Source organism: Lichenostomus cassidix, chromosome 1Ab (genome assembly GCF_008360975.1).
Source record: "Lichenostomus cassidix isolate B80296 chromosome 1Ab, HeHo_3.0, whole genome shotgun sequence".
Taxonomy (NCBI): domain Eukaryota; kingdom Metazoa; phylum Chordata; class Aves; order Passeriformes; family Meliphagidae; genus Lichenostomus; species Lichenostomus cassidix.
The window spans coordinates 977,468-996,395 of record NC_139481.1 but is presented as its reverse complement, the minus strand read 5'-3'; the positions used below and the strand labels follow the sequence as shown (position 1 = coordinate 996,395).

General features: G+C 44.1%; 1 protein-coding gene across 7 annotated transcripts in view; it reads left to right on the top strand.

The window, feature by feature from the left end:
- The window catches only part of CALD1 (caldesmon 1), a 71,890-nt gene that overhangs the window by 10,325 nt on the left and 42,637 nt on the right, over positions 1-18,928 (top strand). For 6 of the 7 annotated variants that reach the window (XM_085049275.1, XM_085049273.1, XM_085049271.1 and 3 more), the window contains exon 2: positions 4,571-4,680. In XM_085049275.1, coding sequence (XP_084905401.1) covers positions 4,610-4,680 — 71 coding nt within the window. In that variant the 5' untranslated portion in view covers positions 4,571-4,609. Of the gene's footprint in view, positions 1-3,753; positions 3,888-4,570; positions 4,681-18,928 lie in introns of those variants that run through there. The other variant, XM_085049268.1, reaches the window with a different exon arrangement.

Below are 18,928 nucleotides of genomic sequence, written 5' to 3'. Positions count from 1 at the left end.
ATTAAACAGAGGTAAAGGGCAGTGAAGCTTTTACTGCCCTTTGTATCTGCAGCAAGGGCTGAGTGTTTCCTCAGTGATAATGGCAAACGCAAAAATAATTCATTTCCCACAAGAAAGGAGTGCAAGGGTAAGAGAAATTCTGGCTTTCCCCACGTGTGCACAAAGGTACAAGAGGGTGAAGCAGCCTATATTGGCAAAATCTGGGATTACACCAGTCCCTGGTAAACTCATGGAAATTCCATGGTGTATATTGGATAGATTTGGGCTGTGAGGGTGAAATGCAGTCCTGATTGAATTCTCTGGGAATTGTGCCAGGGATTCCAAGATTTCAACTCTGAACCAATAATATTTCAGTATCTTGCGGTCTTTGGGGAGAACATATTTGAAATTCTTGTGAGGACACTGGAAGGGGAGAGTCAAGGGTCAATCCCTCTGCCATGAGAACCTCTGGCTGTGCCAGCAGCTTCCAGCTAGGGCTTGTCCTTCCTTCAGCTGCTGATGGGAAATGATGGACAAATGTCAGAGATCAGGGTGGGAGCAGAGTGTGCAGATCCATGTCGGGGGAAGCTCTGAAGTCACTGTGCAGTGGAGGAAAGGAGAGGAAGGAAGCAGCAGGAGTGGAAATGGCAAATCTGCAGGCAGCCTGCCGAAGGGAGTGGAGATAAATGGGGACTTTCCATGGCAGCTGAGTGGCTCTGAGATGAGAAAATGTGCTTTGTACCGAAAGCAGAGATTTTAACAGATGGGGGTTTTGATTTCCTTGTTGAAATTCTCTGTAATTCACTGCCTCCTCCTCACGAAGTCAGTTGTTTGGAAACAGCCATGGAGCTGGAAGTGAAATGTCCAAACAACTGAAACCAGGACCTTGAGAAAACACCAAAATTTGATTTTTCTTACGCTAAGATTGGTTTGCATTGATGAATTTTCCTTGGAAGTCCTAAGAAGCACAGTCAGATGGAACAAGGCAGAGCTACATTGGAATAAAACTGTGTTCATGTGACCTACTAGATTTATTTTGTTTTAAGTCCCAGATGAGCTATTCTGATTGGGAAGGGATAAAGCTGCTTAATACAAGTTCGTGTGTATGTGTATATATATATATATATATGTATATCTATATGTACAAGAGTTTATTTTCTGCAGGCAACATAAACACTTGGCCAAGCTTACAGAAACGATTGCAGATGTGCTTTTGCATTAAAGGAATTTTCAAAATTAATTTATGGAGCCTTACTGTTGGTAATAGATGATTCCAGTAATATTTAACATCTCAGAGTAAAGAGAAAGCATGCATGAGGTGTGACAAAGGACAAACCAATCCTTTGACCTCCACCTTGTGATTTGAGTGAAGTCGTGCCTGTTCCTAAAAAACATGAGTGGCACTGAATTCTTCTTAAGCAGAGTTAATAGGGGAGCAATGAAAATAATTTCCAAATGTTTTCTGACAGATTTTAATAAAAAACACATTTATTTGCTTTGACTGAAGATAGATTAAGGAACTCTAATTCTCCCAGCTATTGCAGTGGAATGCTTGTCATACCTGCATTTCAGGGGTGCCAGATTAAACAAATCCCACTCAGACTGAGGGTTGCTTGCTGAGTTGCTTTGAGCTTCAAAAGGGGCAACGAGGAGGTTCTGCTCTCACTTCTGAGGTGGAGGAGGTGGAAAGAAAGGGCAGTGGTGGTCCCAGGGATACAGTAGATGTCATGAAGTAATATATTCCTTATGCTTCTCACAGACCAATCCTGTGCTGATGTTGAAAGGTCCACACTTGGGGCTTTGGGCCACCTGAGATGGACACAAAGGGCCAAATGGGCACTTGGATTAATGGGGCACATTGTCCCCATTATTATTAATTGGGGCTCAAGTCACAGAGCTGCATGCAGGCTTGGCTTAAGGAAATCCTTCATGAGAGTTGATGCTTTTGGTGGAGCTATTAAGGAAAAAAGGCAATGACAGGACAATAACTTCAGTCTTCTGTCACCACCTGATCTGCAGGAGGACAGGTCAGGGGACAGTCAGGTGTTCAGCTGCATGGGAAACCTTTGTCTAGATGGATTTGGAAGGTCCTGAAATGTCTCTGAGCTCCCCCAAACTGGGATTGTGTAATAGTGCAGGATGGGCTGTGCTGGTATCTCCTGGATGTCCTGCAGGGCTGAGCCTCAGTCCTTGCAGAGGAGACACTGAATAAACCCTCAACATCCTCCCAACACATCCATCCATCCATCCTGGCTGCACGACAGAAAAGTACCCTGAGCTGCTGCATCAGGGAAATCCTTATCACTGCTGGGCAATCTCCCAGGGCTCCTGGGCAGGAAGAACAGAAATAGCTCTGGGTTGTTGTTATTATCCTCCTCAGACTTCCACTTCCTCACCAGGAAGAGAGCTTGGGGTGTTGGAGATGAGGTGGGGCTGAGGATGGGGTGGGAAGGGGAGGGCTGGAGGTGTGGGATGGACATTGGGAGATCATAAATAAATCAGATGTCACAGCATGTCTGCTGTGGGGAGGTGGAGTGGGAAAAAATTTGGGATTCTCACTTCTAGCACTCAACTTGTCACCCTGGCAGCCAACTGCTCATGTTTTACACCCCTGATGTGGCTGTGCTGCACAGACTGAGTGCTGCTGGGACACTGAGCTCTGTCCTCTGCCCTGAGCGCTCACAAACCTGCTGTCCCCTTGGCCTGCAGTGTCCCCTTGGCCTGCAGTGTCCCCTTGGCCTGCAGTGTCCCCTTGGCCTGCAGTGTCCCCTTGGCCTGCAGTGTCCCCTTGCCCTGCAGTGTCCCCTTGGCCTGCAGTGTCCCCTTGGCCTGCAGTGTCCCCTTGGCCTGCAGTGTCCCACTGCCCCTTTGATCCTTGTCTCCCTGCCAGGGGAGCCACATCACCCTGCAAACCCAGCAAAGAGCTGAGGTCTGTTTGGCTGCACGTGGAGGATGAGATGGAAGCATTTCCTGGGAGAAAACAGCAGCTATGCTGTTGGGTGTTCTTCAAGGGGTACCCAGTGCTAAGGGTGAACACGAGATTGGAAAATAAATCTTGTTACAATTTGTTTTTTTAGATAGATGGGCTAACTGTAAATTTAAAAAAAAAAAGCAAAAAAAGCAGGCAAGTGGCAGCAATTGGAGTGTCTCTGTCAGATTCACAAAATTAATGTTGCCTTTGAAGCTCCATAAAAAAACACCCTTAGAGAAAAGTGAGGAAAATCACATCAACAACAACAAAATTTTAAACCCCCCAATCTGGGAACAAATCAGAAAGAAAAATACCCCCAGGGAAAGCAAACTAATAAAACAACCTTCACCAAACCCCTCCCCTCAGCCGTGTTTTAATCCAAAAAAGGGGCAGAAAAAGCCCCAAATTCCCTGCAATCCTGCAAGGCTTTGCCAATGCCAGTGGTTTTCTGGGGAGGGCACTTGGCCATGGCAGGGACAGAACGGACAAGGCAGACCTGCATTGCAAACAGAGCCCAAATAATGCAAAATACACCTTGGCTTTGTTTCCTCAGCCACCTCAGGAGGTTTTTTTCCAGCCAGCATCTGCACAGTGGCTTTCCCTGCGGAGCGCTGGGCTGGGAAATGTGGATTTTGGGGGTGGAAATGCAGAGCAGAGGAAGCTGAGGCCGCCAGCCCTGCACAGGAAGCAATCTTGGAGCAGCCTTAAATGCCAGATTCCAGGCAGAGAGTTTAACTAACCACTGACAGCTCTGTAAACAAAGCAGGGACCAAAAGAGAGCAGCTTTCCCTTTTCTGGTAGTCATTTTTGGTTTGGGGGCTGCAGGGGAATTCTGGAATAGTTGGCTTGATGGGATATAAAGCGAGGCTGGGAAGGCTTTGTATATGAAGAGCTGTAAAGGGGAAAACACTTCATGGACTGAATCAGAAAGGAGAAGGTAGGGCGCGGGGAAAAGGCGAGGATTGAGCTACAGAAAAAATATTGCTGCTCTTCGTTCTCTGAGCAGGATTTATACACAGTTTGGCTTCCCCTGGGTGGTATTTATAAGCGGTGGCTTATTTTTCTTCTTTCTCTTCTGGCCTTTCTTTTCTCTTTCCCTTTTCTCTTCCTTTTCTTTCTCATTTTCTCTCAATTTTTATTTTTTTGTGTTGGTGCAGGGGGTTGGGAACAGACAGACTGGGACTGAGTTCTGCACAACTTTTAATTATCTGTGCAGCTACAGAAAATAAGAGCTCTCTGGTGCAGCGCTTTTACCGCTTGCGGTGAAAAATTGGAGGCTGGAAGTTAAAATCCTGCTGAATTGTTGCTTTTGTTAGTGGAAAAGACCTGTGACGTTACAAATAGCTGCTCTGTGGCTCGCAGATGGACACAGTCCTCACTGAAAGCATGCTGATTTAATTTTAACTGGGGAACTCAAGGCAGGCACAGGCTATGTTTATCCTACCAGACATTTCATTAATCTTGTTTATCTCAACAATACCGAGAAAGTTCAGTTTTTTGACGGAAAAAGAAAATTACTTACGGCGAAGTTCAGACAGCAAAACACAGCTAGATGGGCTCAGTTGGTTAAATGCCTCCCTTGTGTTTTCCCTCTCATCTAAGTGATCATCTCCCTTTTAGGTTTGGATCCTTGCAGAGCTTGGAGCATCAAACAGCAGCATGGATGACTTTGAGCGCCGCAGAGAGCTCAGGAGGCAAAAGCGTGAGGAGATGCGCCTGGAGGCAGAGAGGTGAGTTGTTGTCCCACCTGGGAAATGCTGCTGCTGCCTTGCCTTGGCTAGCTGTGCCTTTGGGGATTCCTGCCATCAGCCCAAAGGGTCCTTGTGCTGCCAGTGTGTGCCATGAAATAGCTTTGGTGGTGGTGTGGGAGAGATGGGGAATGTCTGTTGTCTAATTCCCTCAGACTGCTGGGAATTCTGGCTTCTGGTTGTTTTGCTATAAATGTGAACAGCAAAGAAAATGAAAATATGAAAATGAAAATATGAAAGTGAAATGTGGGCAGGTGAAATCATCAGCAGGAATGCTCATCCTGAGTGCTGAGCAGAAGGGATTGTGTTTGCCAGATATTTATATATGTCAGATGTGATATAAAGATAAAGTTATGAATTCAATGCTGGGATTTACTTGGTATATGCAGTATGGCATTTGTGTGAATTGTCTGCCATTCCTGTGCAATTGCTGTTGTGTTTGTACTTCCTGTTGCTTTTCATTAATTTACATTTTATGTGGGCAATGAGGGCAGCATTTGATATCAGCTGTTACAGATTTGCTTTGGTGAAATGAGAGCAGAATTTGCTGTGGGTATGGTGATGTCGATTTATGAAAGAAATACCTTTGATAATATTGGGAATGACATTTCATTGATTAAACCCATTTTACACCTGTACAGTTCTGTTTGCTTTAGTGAAATTTCACGTGATTTCCACTGCTGTAAGAAGGGAGAAAGGCTCTGTTTTTGTAGTATCTTCAATGACAGAAAGATTTTATTGTTTATTAACACTGAACTGATTAAAAAAAAAGTTAGGTTTAAGCTCATTTTGTTCTCATTTTTATATTTAATTCTGAATGGGGACTTCATTATCATTTCTGTCCTTTCCCATGAGCTGACAAACCATGGTGTTTTGGATTCTGAATAGTGGAAAAGATATTTTGCAGAGAAGTTTTAAATGGAAGCTAGCAGAACACATCATGTTTCCTATGCCTACTTTGAGCTTTTTAGTAAATCTCTGCTGCCTGAGCAGCTGTCAGATGGCAGTTGGTGATTTTGGGGGAATCCCTGGTGGGTTGGGTGCAGGAAACACCTTTGTTCCCACAGTGCTGCCAGCAGAGCTGGGAGCTGAGCTCTCCTCAGGCTGCAGGCTGAGCCCAGGAGCTCTGGAATAAAACAAATACATGGCAGAGCAGTAAATTCATGGTGGCCACAGGGAAATGGGGCAGGAGGCTCCCTTGGAGCAGGCTGGAGATGTCTCCAGAAGGCAGAGAAATCAGTGTGCCATGGCCCTGAGCTGCCTCCTCATCCAGGAAGGTTTTCATCCCAGCCCTGGGCAGTGTGTGTGTGTTGGGAGAAACTGCAGAGCTCAGAAATTCAGATTACAGCACAGGATGTTTGTGTTCTTGCAGAGCACTGCTGCTGTAAGCACAGCTGTCTGAGGAAAGGTTGTCTTTGTTACAAACCCCAGGATTTGCTGGGAATTGAGCCTTGGGTGCCCTTGGAGGATGCTGGGGGTTGCAGTTTGGGATGCAATTTACAGGAAAATGCCTCTTGGCTTCTCTTTGAAGAGCTGCAGTCCCTGTGTGAGCAGGCAGAGGTGTGGGGAGAGCTGGGCAGCAGCCATGGGGGCACTGGGGCAGTTTGGGGAGGCAGGATGGGCACAGGGCTTGGGATGATGGGCTTTGTCCTCCCTGCAATCCAGGGGAGAGGTTTATCCCATCCCAATATCCCATATCCCATCCCATCCCATCCCATCCCATCCCATCCCATCCCATCCCATCCTGTGTGGTTCTGCCCTGTCTGGGGTGCTTTGCTGAGCTCCCTGTGGCTCCTGCCAGCAGCAGGGTGGCTTGGTGGCAGCCTGGCCAGGAGAGAAGGGCTTGGCCTGTGTCCCCTGTTGTCCCCAATCTCTGCAGATGCACTCCCTGCCCTTTCCCACACATTCAGCAATAAATTACTGCACTCCAAATCCTGCTGTACTCCCCTCGCTGCTGCCAACCTCAAGCATTCAAGTGTCATGAGTCAGACCCCTTAAAAGTCACAAGACTGCTTTAAAAATCACAGGATCTTAAAAATAATTTAGTCTGGCCTTGTTATTTTTGGTTTTCCTTGACAATAACAGAGCCTGATCCTCAAGCTGGGATGTGTCTGCAGCTGGGAGCTCCCAAATCCTGTCCCAGGCAGGGCAGGAGCTGAGCTGAGCCTCTGTCCCCATTGCAGGGCTCACAGGGAGGGAAGGGCAGCAGCACTGGGGCAGTTATTAACCAATAAATTAACCAATAAATACCTGGTGCTGCATTGGTTTTGACAAATTCAGACTTTTAGGGATTTGGGGATCATCTTTGCCTTTAATACTGTGACTGTCACAAGCTACAGAAATCAGCTTGCCAGGCTTGCCTCTGAACACTTTCAGGTGTTTCATGGAACAATCTGCAATCCTAAAGTGCAGAATGGAAGTTCATAAATAGAATGGAAGTTTCTAAAGCTCCTCCATCAGCTCTGAGCACAGATCATCTCCCTGTGCTCTCCCCCAGTGAGCTGCAGCCTTGCTGGGGGAATCCTCTGCTGCCTGCAGGCTTTTCCTCTGGGGATGGACAGATGGATGACTGCAAGCTTTAACACACTGACACCAGCTCAGAAATCAAGTGGGTTTTTTGCATTTGAAGTTGTTATAATTCCGAGGTATTCCAGACATCCTGGATTCCCCACGGAGTCTCACCATGCCCACCCACAAATTTTGTCCAGCCAGAGGGTTTTTTTCACTATTTATATTTGTCTGGATCTCTGGAGGCTCTCAGTGTGTTTGGAGCAGCTCTGCAGACCTGTCTGGGGGCATTTGTCCAACAGCAGACATGTGGGACTCAGTCCAGCTCTCTCCCAGGCTGTCAGATTTATTGCACGTGCTCAGCCTGGCTGGGCTCAGCAGCTCTGCTACCTCGGGGGGAAAAAAAGGAGATTTTCAGGCTGGTTGACTTGTCATGGTATCAGCAATGAATTTTCACCTCTGCTTGTTGGTGTTGGTTTTTTGATCTTGGTTTTTTTTGGTGGTTTGTTTTGGTTTTGGGGGTTTTGTTTGTTTGGTTTTTTTTGGGTTTTTGTTTGTTTGTTTGTTTTTTTTAACGATACTAGGAAGCTGATCCAGTTTGCTCCATTGCCACATCATCACTGCTGCAGATTTCAGAAAGGTGTCAAGGTCATTGGCAGACTGATCTCCATTTAGCTGAAGCTTAACTTTGAGTCTGAACCTCAGTTTGGCTCTGCAAAATGCTCTTCCTAACAGGGTTTCAGATAATTTCATGGGGAAGGAGAAGTTTTGGTCATCCTGTTGTGACAATATGGCAAAGAGAAGGGCTTGTCTAGCATCAAATCACAAATCACTTTTTCCATTCCAAGCCTCTTTTGCTACAAGAAAAAACCTGCAGTGGTTTTATCTCTCCATGAACTTCATACATCCTGAAGTTGCAAATACTTTGAGGGTTCCTGTTTGCCTTTCCACTTTTGGGTAGATCTGAGCCATGACATTTTCTGCCCAGGAGTTAAATCTGAAGACACTGAATAAATAAGATCAGAGATGTGTGAGAGCTGAGAGCAAATGGCAGCAGATGTTCCAGCTGTTCACCTGTGCTCACAGCTGCCTGCAATTCCAGGGCTGACAGGACAGGTTTGGGGTTTTTGGGTGGGTTTGGTCCTTTGCATTGCTCTGTGCAGTTTTTGGAGTTCATTCTCCACCCAAGCACAAAGCATGATATCACTGCAGTGAGAATGGATGCTAAACAAATCTTTGTTGTTGTAGCATTTCAAATGCCCCAGAGGAAATAACCAAACCTATCTAAAGATTGGTAGAATTTTGCTGCTAATTTTACAACTATTGTATTTTTCAGATTATATTTTCTTTAAAATGGAGAAAAGTTTCATAAAAGCAGCTTTGTTCTTCCAAGGAGTTAGAGACACAGAGGGTAAACTTCACTGAGTTCCTGGGCAGACAACAAAATCAGCTCCTCAGCACAGCATTCCAGCTGCCTTCTGACAGAACAAGAACATTGTTGAACTTGTTGCTTAATGATGTTACTATTCTTCAGGGCATTCTGGGCTCAGAATGGTAGAAATTATTAGACATGAGAGAAATTGCAGTTGTTGCCCAGCTGTAAGACTCTCCAAGGAGTGACACAAAAATGAATTTAGCCAGTGTGTTTGTAGCAGCATCTGCTTCTCAGTGTGAGCTTGCATTTTATTCATGGTTTTATGATCTAAGAGCTGAAATTAAACCAGATAAGCAGAAGAGGAGATTTCCCTTTAAAAGGCTGAGGCCAACTGGTTTGCAGGGATAAATCAAAGATGAACTGGAGTCAAACCCTAACAAGTGTTCCACACGAATGAGCAGAGGATATAAACACTATCAGATTGCTGGCAGCCTGGGCAAAGGCAAACCTTCCCTGCTCACTTCAAAGAACCACAGAGGAAAAATGGGATTTGCAAACGAAACTCCAAACTGATTTCAACTTGCAGAAGCATCTCGTTGGGTCAATTAGCTCCTGCATTTTTGGCTTTGTGCCTTTCAGCAAGTTTTTAATCACTGGAGATAAATGTTTATAAGCAGCTTTATTTCTCTCTTTGTAACCTGCTTATTAGCTCGTGCTAAACCAGGAAAATCCCTCTTGCCAGCAGAGTGTCCTTGGGGGATCTTTCCTAGCACGAAGGCTGTGCTTTTTGGGCAACTTAATTCATCAGCACATAGCTCAGGAAATATTTCTGGCCAGAAATAAGGTCAGGGGGCTATAAGGTCAGCTATTCCTCAGGGAACAAATCCCAATCCTGAGGAATGCTGGCAGGGGCTGAGCAGAGGGGCAGGATGGCAGGAGTGGAGCAGGAGCTGTGCTGGTGCTGCAGCTGAGCTCTGCTCCTCCTGGGGAGCCTCAAGGCTGGTGGGAAGTGGAAAAGTAAGCAGGATGCATTTAATTTTGTTTATTGGCAAGTATAAACCCGTGGGCAGTGGATGGGACAGTTAAAAGGTTAGCTTCATCTTGGTTGACATTAAGGAAATATAAATAGATGCTGTTTTGCTCCTCTTTATGTCAGAAGCTGTTAGTTGGGCCAAATAAACTTGCTTGTTAATAGTCTTGATGAAAGGTCAGCAGTTTTGTCATGCTGACAGAAAATCAAGGAAAGGCTTCAGATCTTCACAGAAATGCTAACAGTTGGGAGGTGAACCACCCCAAAATTCTGCCTCTATTCCTCCCACTCAGTGCACTTCCTCTCCTCAGAGGAGCAGAGCTCAGCAGAGACTGGAGAGGAAAACCCTTTGCATGATCCATATACAGAAGGTTTTTTTGTCCTTGTGCCTCCTGATGAGATGATGATAGCATTGTGTTGGCATGTCACATCAGCCATCCCTCCAGATGGAGTCCTCAACCTCCAGCCTGTTTTCTCTCTTTTCCCATGTAGAAAATGTTTGGTTAGAAATTTAAAAAAAAATTTTAAAAAGTGTGTTTCCATAGGAATAGGATGACTGCAGTTTTTTTTATTAATAGGTTTCTTTTACTAGCTGTAAGTAAAATAAAGTGTCCTCACAGCTTTTCCAGGTTCATTTTCAGCCCACACCAAGTGACAAGCCTGCTCTGGGCACTGCTGCTCAGATCATTCCCCAGATTCTCTACAACTTCAGTGTCTTAATAAGGCAGTGCCAGAGCTGGGACAGACAGCAGATGGATTTTCTAAGCACTGGCTACTCCTGGATTCCTTTTATGGTCCAGCCTGCCCAGTGGGGATTCCTCTGAAGGTCAGAGCTGTGAGCACAGTGCTTTGCAGTGCAGTTCTGGTGTGTTTGGTGCCTCACCTGCAGGCTGCTCTGAGACAGAGAAAGAAATATTGGGTAGGAAATGTGGAAGGAAAGGGAAAAAGCAGTTCCTGAAGTGTGTGTTCAGTGTTGATGCTGCTGCTGCACTCACTGCAGGATGTGTTTGGGGCTGTTGTGTGGACAGTGTGGGATTTTGCTGATATTTCACAATAAATACCTCTAAGAATCTCCTCTGTAGGATTTCAGGGATCAGCAACACCAAGGGCAACTGTTCATGTCATGGCCATGGATTTGGTTCTGCACTCTCCCAGCAGGATGAGCTCCAGTGCTAATGACCTTTTCAAAGCAGAGAGTTATGATAGCTGGAGGCTTTGTCTGTGCTGGAATGCCACAAGCTGAATTTGTTTAAGGAAAAGGTTCAATTCCAACCCCTTTCCCCTCCTCTCTTGTAGAGTCTTTTCTCATTAGCATGTAATCATCTCAGACTGCAGGGTTGAGTAAACTCCTTCAGGGCTATAGTCTGATTTCTCACCCAAATTTTTCATGGAATGGATGAGTCATTTCAATATTCTAACAAGAAGGAATATATTGGTGATTAAATTAATATGGGAAAACCTCCTACTAAGCAATGAAAACACCATCATGTTTTTTCAGGCCTGAATAGATGTGTAGGATAGACATCAACTGAATGAAGAAAATATATCTTCAAGGCAAACCTGAAATGTTTAGGCAAAGTCAATGGACCTGTAATCTAATTTTTCATTTACTGATTATTATCAGGTGGACTAATACAGCACCTAATAAACTATGAAGATAATGAAATGTTTAAGTGTGTCACCAGCTCTGACACTGTTTGAGTAAAGAGAAATGCTTGAAGGTGTTTTTTTGGTGACTCACATCTCGAAAGTCTAACTTCCTTCATCTGTTTCCCTGTTGCTTCACTGGCTCCATCCTGATTTCAGCTCTGGTGCTCACATCACACTCACAATGAGATCCTCATGTCCTGACTTTGGTATCATTAGAGCTCCTGCATGCTTGTGGTTCTGCTGACTTGGGAGGAAATGGGATTTCTCTGTCTGTTGGCTGTGTGGTTTTGCTGGGTAGAATATCTTGTTTGGAGGAGATAAAGGCAGAAATGCACAGAAGTGGAGCAAAGACCACAAAACGTGCAGGTTAGCTGATGAAACTTTTTCAACTCCTGTCGTTGCTTTCAGATAACAGAAGAATTCTGAAATTCAAGCAAATCTCAGTGAATATGCTTTAAAGCAGGATAGCTCTAGGAGGAAGGGGTTGGCACCAGTGAGACCCAGGGGATCCCTTTCCCAGGCCATGCCATTCCTTTATAGATATCCCATTGTTGAGCTGTGTTCCCTGTTTCAAGGCTTGCCTTTATTTCAGCCTGAATCCTTTTTTCAGTGGTTCTGCATGTTTAGTAACTCCTCTGGACTTAAAGGATGGAGATTTAAATTTAAAGGGATTTTAAATTTAAAATGCTCTGTCCCATCCTCGTTATTCTGCTGGAAGCAAACCCTGCTAGGATCTCTTGGTGACTAGGAATGACTTTTCCATCACCAACCCATCTTCACTCATTTATTGCTTGTTCTCCCCTCAGCTGGGGCTCTGTCCTGTCATCAGTTTTGCAGCCAAATTCTTTCTGGGAGTCCCTGGGGAGTCCTGCGCAAAGGGAAATGACATCATGCTGCCCTTCAGTCCTTCCTACAGAGCAGCAGCCCTGGGAACAGCCACGTTTTCCTCATTACCCTGAATCTGCAGCATGTGTTCCTTTTCCAGCGACATCCGGCAGCTACCCAGCGTATTGTAAATCCCACTGCTGGCCTTCCAGACAATTGTTTTTAATAAAAATATTCTGAATGTTGTCTTTATTTGGCTCGCATGTGGTAAATGTTGAGGTCTTCAGTGCTCTGAGGTAAAGAATGTGCCATTTGAATGGGCAGCATGGAGTGTTCTTGACTAAAAATATTTCCTTGTCCCGCTGGAGTGAATGATTTTGTAGGCTGCCACCTTTTACACAACCAGAAATGGGATTTTGCTGGAGATGTGTGTGTCTGGAGTTTCCAAAACACTTTTGATACGAAAGATGCATCTGTGAAAGTAAGCTATTAATTGTCACAAGAACTGTCAGCTTTTTCAGGGAATGGGTTTCAGTGTTCATGGATTTCAAGCTGTTCTTCTGCAGCACAGGATAAACAGAGCTGCAGAGTGAGTTTAAAATTAAGATTTTTCTAATGAGACAAGCTCTTTGCTGGTTAGAATTTGGACTCTTTAAAGCTTAAATGTTTAATTAGATGAAGTAAGGAGGTAAGCATAAAGAAATCAGGCCAGAGTAGGCAGCTTGAAAGGTAGCTGAAGGTGATTCCTTCCATTGGGAATAGTAATGCCATTTTTACTGCTTTTACTCCTCCTTTTAGCACTGCAGTGGCTCTCATGATGAAATCTACTCTGACCATTTCCACAAGCAGAGCATCCTGTCAATAACTGACTAACTGTACATATCCTGCATCATCCCTCAGCAGGGCAGTGCTGTTCCTGCAGCTCACCAGAGCAGGAGTGACCAGGGACTGAGCCACACACCTCCCAGAGGGGATGGATTCCTGCTTTCTGCTCTCCTCTTTGCTTTTGGGGTTTTCTCCAGGCTGCAGAATTTGGAGAATGATGTACGAATCACCCAGACCCATCCGTTTTCAGTACCATCTCTTTGCTTCAGGCCACTTTTAGAAGGAGAAGCCACGAAAAGCAGCTTTGGTTGCAGACTTCAGGAATCCTTCTCCACGAGTTTTAAGGTGTTTGGAGGTTTCCTCACCTCCCTGAGGGTTAACAAGAGCTCTGTGTATGTTTTATGGCAGGGAAATGGCATGTGGAGCCTTTGGTTGTCTCTGCCCCTCCCTGCTGGCTCTGGGGTGTCGATAGGGAGATGGTGCAGGATGTCTGCTGTGACTTCTCCTGCCAGGGGGGAGGATGAGGGGACATCCTGGGGATGCTGGACCTGCTGGTGGCTGGCCTGAGATGCCATGAGGTGATTTCAGTAGGCTCCAGGGTGTTTATGGAGCAGCTGTGTTTTTAATAAGTGTTTTCAGAAGCTGGAGAGGAGCAACACCACCTTGTAACTCCTTTCCACTGGATTTGGTGGGATTTCACCTCTACAGCTTTATTTCTAGAGGAGAATGAGGAGTATTTCAGATGCCTGTGGGAGCTTTAGAGTCACATCCCCACTGCTCAGTGGGTAGATAGAGCACTTTAATGTTGCTGAGCATCTGTGTGAGAGAAGGACAGGGAAGACATCTGGAGACTTGTTCTGTCCAAAACCAACAAACACAATGCTGAATTTTTGGGAAAGCAATCACAAGACAGGGCAGGAGCAATACCAGAGCCTTTGACTGAAGGCACTCTTCTGCCATTTGTGAGCTGGATTCATCATCTGGGACAGCAGCTGTGGCCATATCAGATTAGTATTTTCCCCCTGTTTTTATCTTTTTTGTTTATTTTTTTCCCCCTAAACCAGAACCACTGCCCTGTTTCCTGTAAATGTGCCTTTGTCATCATGGGTTCAGGCTGTCATAACCCACTTTACCTCAAGCTGCATCTTTAATCACTCAGTGGCAGAGCTGGGAATGGAAGTTGTGTCTCAGCCAGAGCCCACAGAGACTCTCCAGGGCAGGGAGCAGCTGGAGCTTTGGGACAGAGCAGTTGGCTCTGCAGTTTGCTTGAAAAGCTGAGATTTGGGTCTCTTAAACCCAAACCATTTCCCCAATCCCTCTCTGGGAAAATGCAGCTTCACCTTGGAATAAAGAGCAGGATGAGTCCTGAAAGACAGAAGAGCAGAATGTGACAGTTGAGTTTGTGCATTTAGTGAATGTTGGGAACAGATAATAAATTAAGACTTTTAGGGGTGAAAAAAAAAAGTGACTTATGTAACCCAACTGCGTGTGTCAGACTTCCTCCTCCCCAGTCTCGTTCCCCATTATTTATCAATTAAACATGCAGAGCAGTGAGCTGCAGACCACAGAAGTGGGGAGGGGATGGTGGGATAGCATTGCCATCCTGTTCCAAAAGCTGTAATCCTGGAGAGCAGAGGGAATGAGAGGCAGATGGAGATGATGCTGCTGAGCTGCCATTGGTAGGACAGAATGTTCTGTATTTCCCAGCTCTGGCTGTTGCTGTGGCTGAAACCATTGAGTGTAAATGAAATGTGGATGTCAGTCTGCAGCACTTGGGTGGTTTTCAGCCTCCTCATTACGTTGCTAAACTGTGTGCAATGGATTAATCTACCATTACAGTTCCATGTCTCAAACCAGCTTATTTTGCTGCACAGACTTTGCTCTGCTTCCACTGAGAGTTGCATGCAAGTGAAGAGAATTTGCTCATTCAGGCTCTCCAAGGTGCCTGTTTGCTGTTCCTTCTGCCAGCAAAATTCTGATTGACTTCATTACAAAACTGGATAAATGCTTGTAGGTTTGTTTTTTGTGAAAACCTGAATGGGGAGCTAGGAGAGAGTGCTGAAAACTGGGAAAGCTTATCCCAAACCTTTTTTCACAGATGAAATTGAAGGGAAAGGGAAAAGTTCTGCAAGGTTTCCTGCAAGGTGACAGTGAGCAGCTCTGGTTTCCTCCAGATGGAGAACATTCTCTGAAGATTGATTAAGAAATAATTAGGAATATTTCTTCTCTGTTAAGAAATAAGGGTTGAGGCTTTGCCTTCACTGAGCTGTGACTCTGGTGTCCCAAAATTGTGCTTAGTGACTCCTCTTTTGCTGTGTTTCAAATCAGTGTTTTAACTTAAGCCATCATATTTTACTAGGTGTATTTAGCTTCAAATCTGTGTTTTTCAGTGCTATTTGGAGTCACCAATTGGAAACCAACATCAAAAGCTTAAACTAAATGTGAACTTGAGACTTGTTTAAGATGTTATTCTTCTCTTGAACTGCAGCTCAGTCCAAGTAATGACTTTTAAAAGTCTTTTTCTAATCCAAATCTTAACTTGAACCGAAGGAGCCAAACTGAAACCAAAGCAAAGCTGAGCTGAAAAATATACATGAGCTGAACTTTATGAGCAGAACAAAGTCACTCACACATGTGCAGTGAGGGGGAAAAACCTCTGCTCTGAAATTCTGGCATCTTAATTAGCACTGATTGACACTGAGATGGCAGCACATGCAGCCAGGCAATTAGGGATAACACAAAGTGTTTTACAGCTCAGATTAACTGGGGAGCAATTAGCACCCAGGGGAAGACAAGGGTGATAGGGAGACCTGGAAAGGGACAAAGCAAGATCTCTACACCCCAAAATGTCACCTGAGCCAGGAGGGAAGGACAGAGCTCCTTGGGGGAGTTCAGGTGACCCTGTTAGCCCCACCTGATGGGACACTTGCCCTTTGTCATGTCAGGTGTGGGGATCCCTGACCCTCCTTGGGGCACAGGTGCTCCTTGTCCTAAAAATCCACCCCAGACTGCCTGCAATCTGCTATCAGAGACTAGCTCATTCAAGCCTCTCATGGATTTTAAAAGTATATTTGCAATCAATTTTATATTTCCAAGTTCAAGGCTGAAGGCAACCAAAACAAGGAGAATGTGTGTTGGCAAGTCCTGGCAGTGATCAGCCCAGGCTGGCTCAAAGATTTCAAGGTGGAAGAACACGCTAGGAAAGAGTCAATTTTCCAGCATCTCCCCTGAGCTCAGCAGTGCTCAGCTCAGTGCTGAGCTCATTTCTGACAATGGGCATTTGCCCTGTGATAAAACCAAGTTTTTTTTCTTCCCTCCCTTGAGTGCTTCAGGCTCATTGTCAGCATGCAGGAAAGCCATGTTTAGACTGAGCTGGACCCAGGTACCAGTCTGGCTAGCTGATGCAAGAGGGTTTATTTTCCATTTTAATAGTCCTTTCAACAGCTGCTGGGTTTGTATATAGCTCCTTTGTTGGAATAAAAATCTCTGTTGGAGGCTAGCAGACTGCTATAAATAGCTGTCCAGAGTATTTATGCAGAGGATAATCTCAGGAGAAGATATTTTTAACTTTGCACATTGTTTGGAGTGGGAAATTCTTTTAATGCCCACATTTTCCATTCCCAGTGCCATCAGCTTTTCCCCACCCCTCTCATGGTTTGTGCTTTTCTTGCTCTTTCTCTCTCTTATTTCCTTTAAGGTTCAGAGTTGCAGCCAATCCCCACAGAGGCAGACTTGAGTTTATTATTATTATTTTTTTTTAATAAGGAAAAAGCTAACTTTGGCCTTCAGTGACTGTGTGGGAATTCAGCTCATTTCGTGGGGCTGTCAGGATGTGAAGGAGATTTGTCACCAGGCTGTCACTGTGAACTGGGGAATGAATGAGCATTTGATTTCTCTCACACGTGGAACTGTTGTGCTTGTAGGGATAGCAGTGGTTAATCTATTTTATACTCCCACTGAAAGTATTCTGCTTTTTCTTTGGCAAGTTTGGGAGAACTGCTGCTTGTAGCTATGCTTAAGTTAATGCTGGACTGGAGGAAAAAAAGGCATTAAGCTGAAATATAATTTCAATTTAAAAATATCATGCATGGTAAAGTTTGTTCTTACCAAGTCAATATATAATTGCAATCTACAAAAATCACCAGAGATGTGTTAAATTGAGGCACAGACTGTGGGTCAGAGTGAAAACAGGTAATTTGACATCATTTGGATGGGATGCAGCCAAATGATTTCTTTCACAGCTACCTTGCCTTTCTTATCTGATGAAACTCACATTATTCAATCTGAGTATTTTCCTCCTTTCTCTGTTCTCTAGAATGTGACTAGATCAAATTTCCCACTTCTGCCATGACCATTAGTAGCTTAATTTTCTTTTTTTTTTTTTTTTAACACGAAGCCTTTTTCAACAATAAAATCTCTCCCAGACTGGAGTTATATAACATTCAAGGTCACAGAAATCATAACAGAATCTGCCTCACTCTGTAGGACTGTGCTCATGGAAATGAAAATGACCTGAAAGCTATTTTTTTTGCAGGATTTTGCTACTGCACAAAAAATCCTAAATTAAATTTGAAATTTAATTCATGAGGCTTGGTCCATGAAAGATGATGCCGTTTTTAGGCCCATTGCATTGAGCTGTTTGGTATCTGAAATTTTTTAGTTGTGAGGTAGAATTAAAAAGCCTTTGGGCTTCTTCTCACAGAGCCTAAGGGAAGAAAAACATTTTAAATACAGAATTTTCTGTTGTTTGCACACTAAGTGGCTTTGAATCCAAAGTGCCACATGATTGAAAATCAGCATATTTATAGCTGCATTTGTTTATAGTGTTCTGTGAAATTTGTTTATAGTGTTCTGTGAAATTTGGTGGTGATTTTAAAATTAGTTTGAAAAGGTGTTTGAAATATTCAGATCTTTAATTCAAAATAAAGAGAGGATCTTGTCAATTTGGACAGAGGTAAGGGAACTGTAGAGTGTCACAGTAAGAGACCCAAGACTGGCCATGGTGGTGAATTTCGAAGGAAGCATGAATTTCCTTTTCCTGTTTTTCAAGAATTTTTATGTGTAGGAGGAATGCCTCTGCTGCATAAACATTTTTTAAAATAATGGCTTTAAAGGGCATGAGCAAGAGCCCTGAATCCAAATGTTTTGCTAGCACTTAAAGAATCTTTGTTTAGCTCTTGCTTCCTTTTTTTTTTTCTTTTATTTCCATAGCTATAGTATGGCTGGAGCCAAGATCAGTATAGGGCAGATGTGGGCAAAAACCAATGATGAAATAATAATAATAATAATAATAATAATAAATATCTTCCTGTCCATCATAACCTGCTCTGCTTACCTGCCTAATACTTTAGCTAAAAATTAAAAAAGAGCCAAAACAGGAAGAGGAAAATATAATTTTCTTTCCTCTGCAGATCCAAGAGGGCAGTTTGATCCCAGGTTTTGCTTCACTTCTCACCATATTTACTTTGGGGATATTTGTCATCCTTTTTCAGGGAGAATGAGGAACAGCAGGTGATGTTTGTTTTTCCCCTGGTGTGGAACACAAACCTTCCTGCTGCACACAGTTGGTTCATCAGTTAGCAAAGGTCTGCAGTGCAGAGTCAGGGATGCTCTGGCAATCTGATTTGGGAATATTGGAGGAATATTCTCACTGCCAGAGGTTTTTCTGCTTTGCTTTGGGGTTGATTTTTGTGGACAGTCATGTGCAATGCCATGGGCTGGGTTGGCACAAAATAATATGGATTGTGTGGATATAATGTGGATTGTGTGGATATAATGTGGATTGTGTGGATATAATATGGGTTGTGTGGATATAATATGGATTGTGTGGATATAATATGGATTGTGTGGATATAATATGGATTGTGTGGATGGACACATAATATGGATTGTGTGGATGTAATGTGGATTGTGTGGATGTAATGTGGACTGTGTGGATATAATATGGGTTGTGTGGATATAATGTGGACTGTGTGGATATAATATGGGTTGTGTGGATATAATGTGGACTGTGTGGA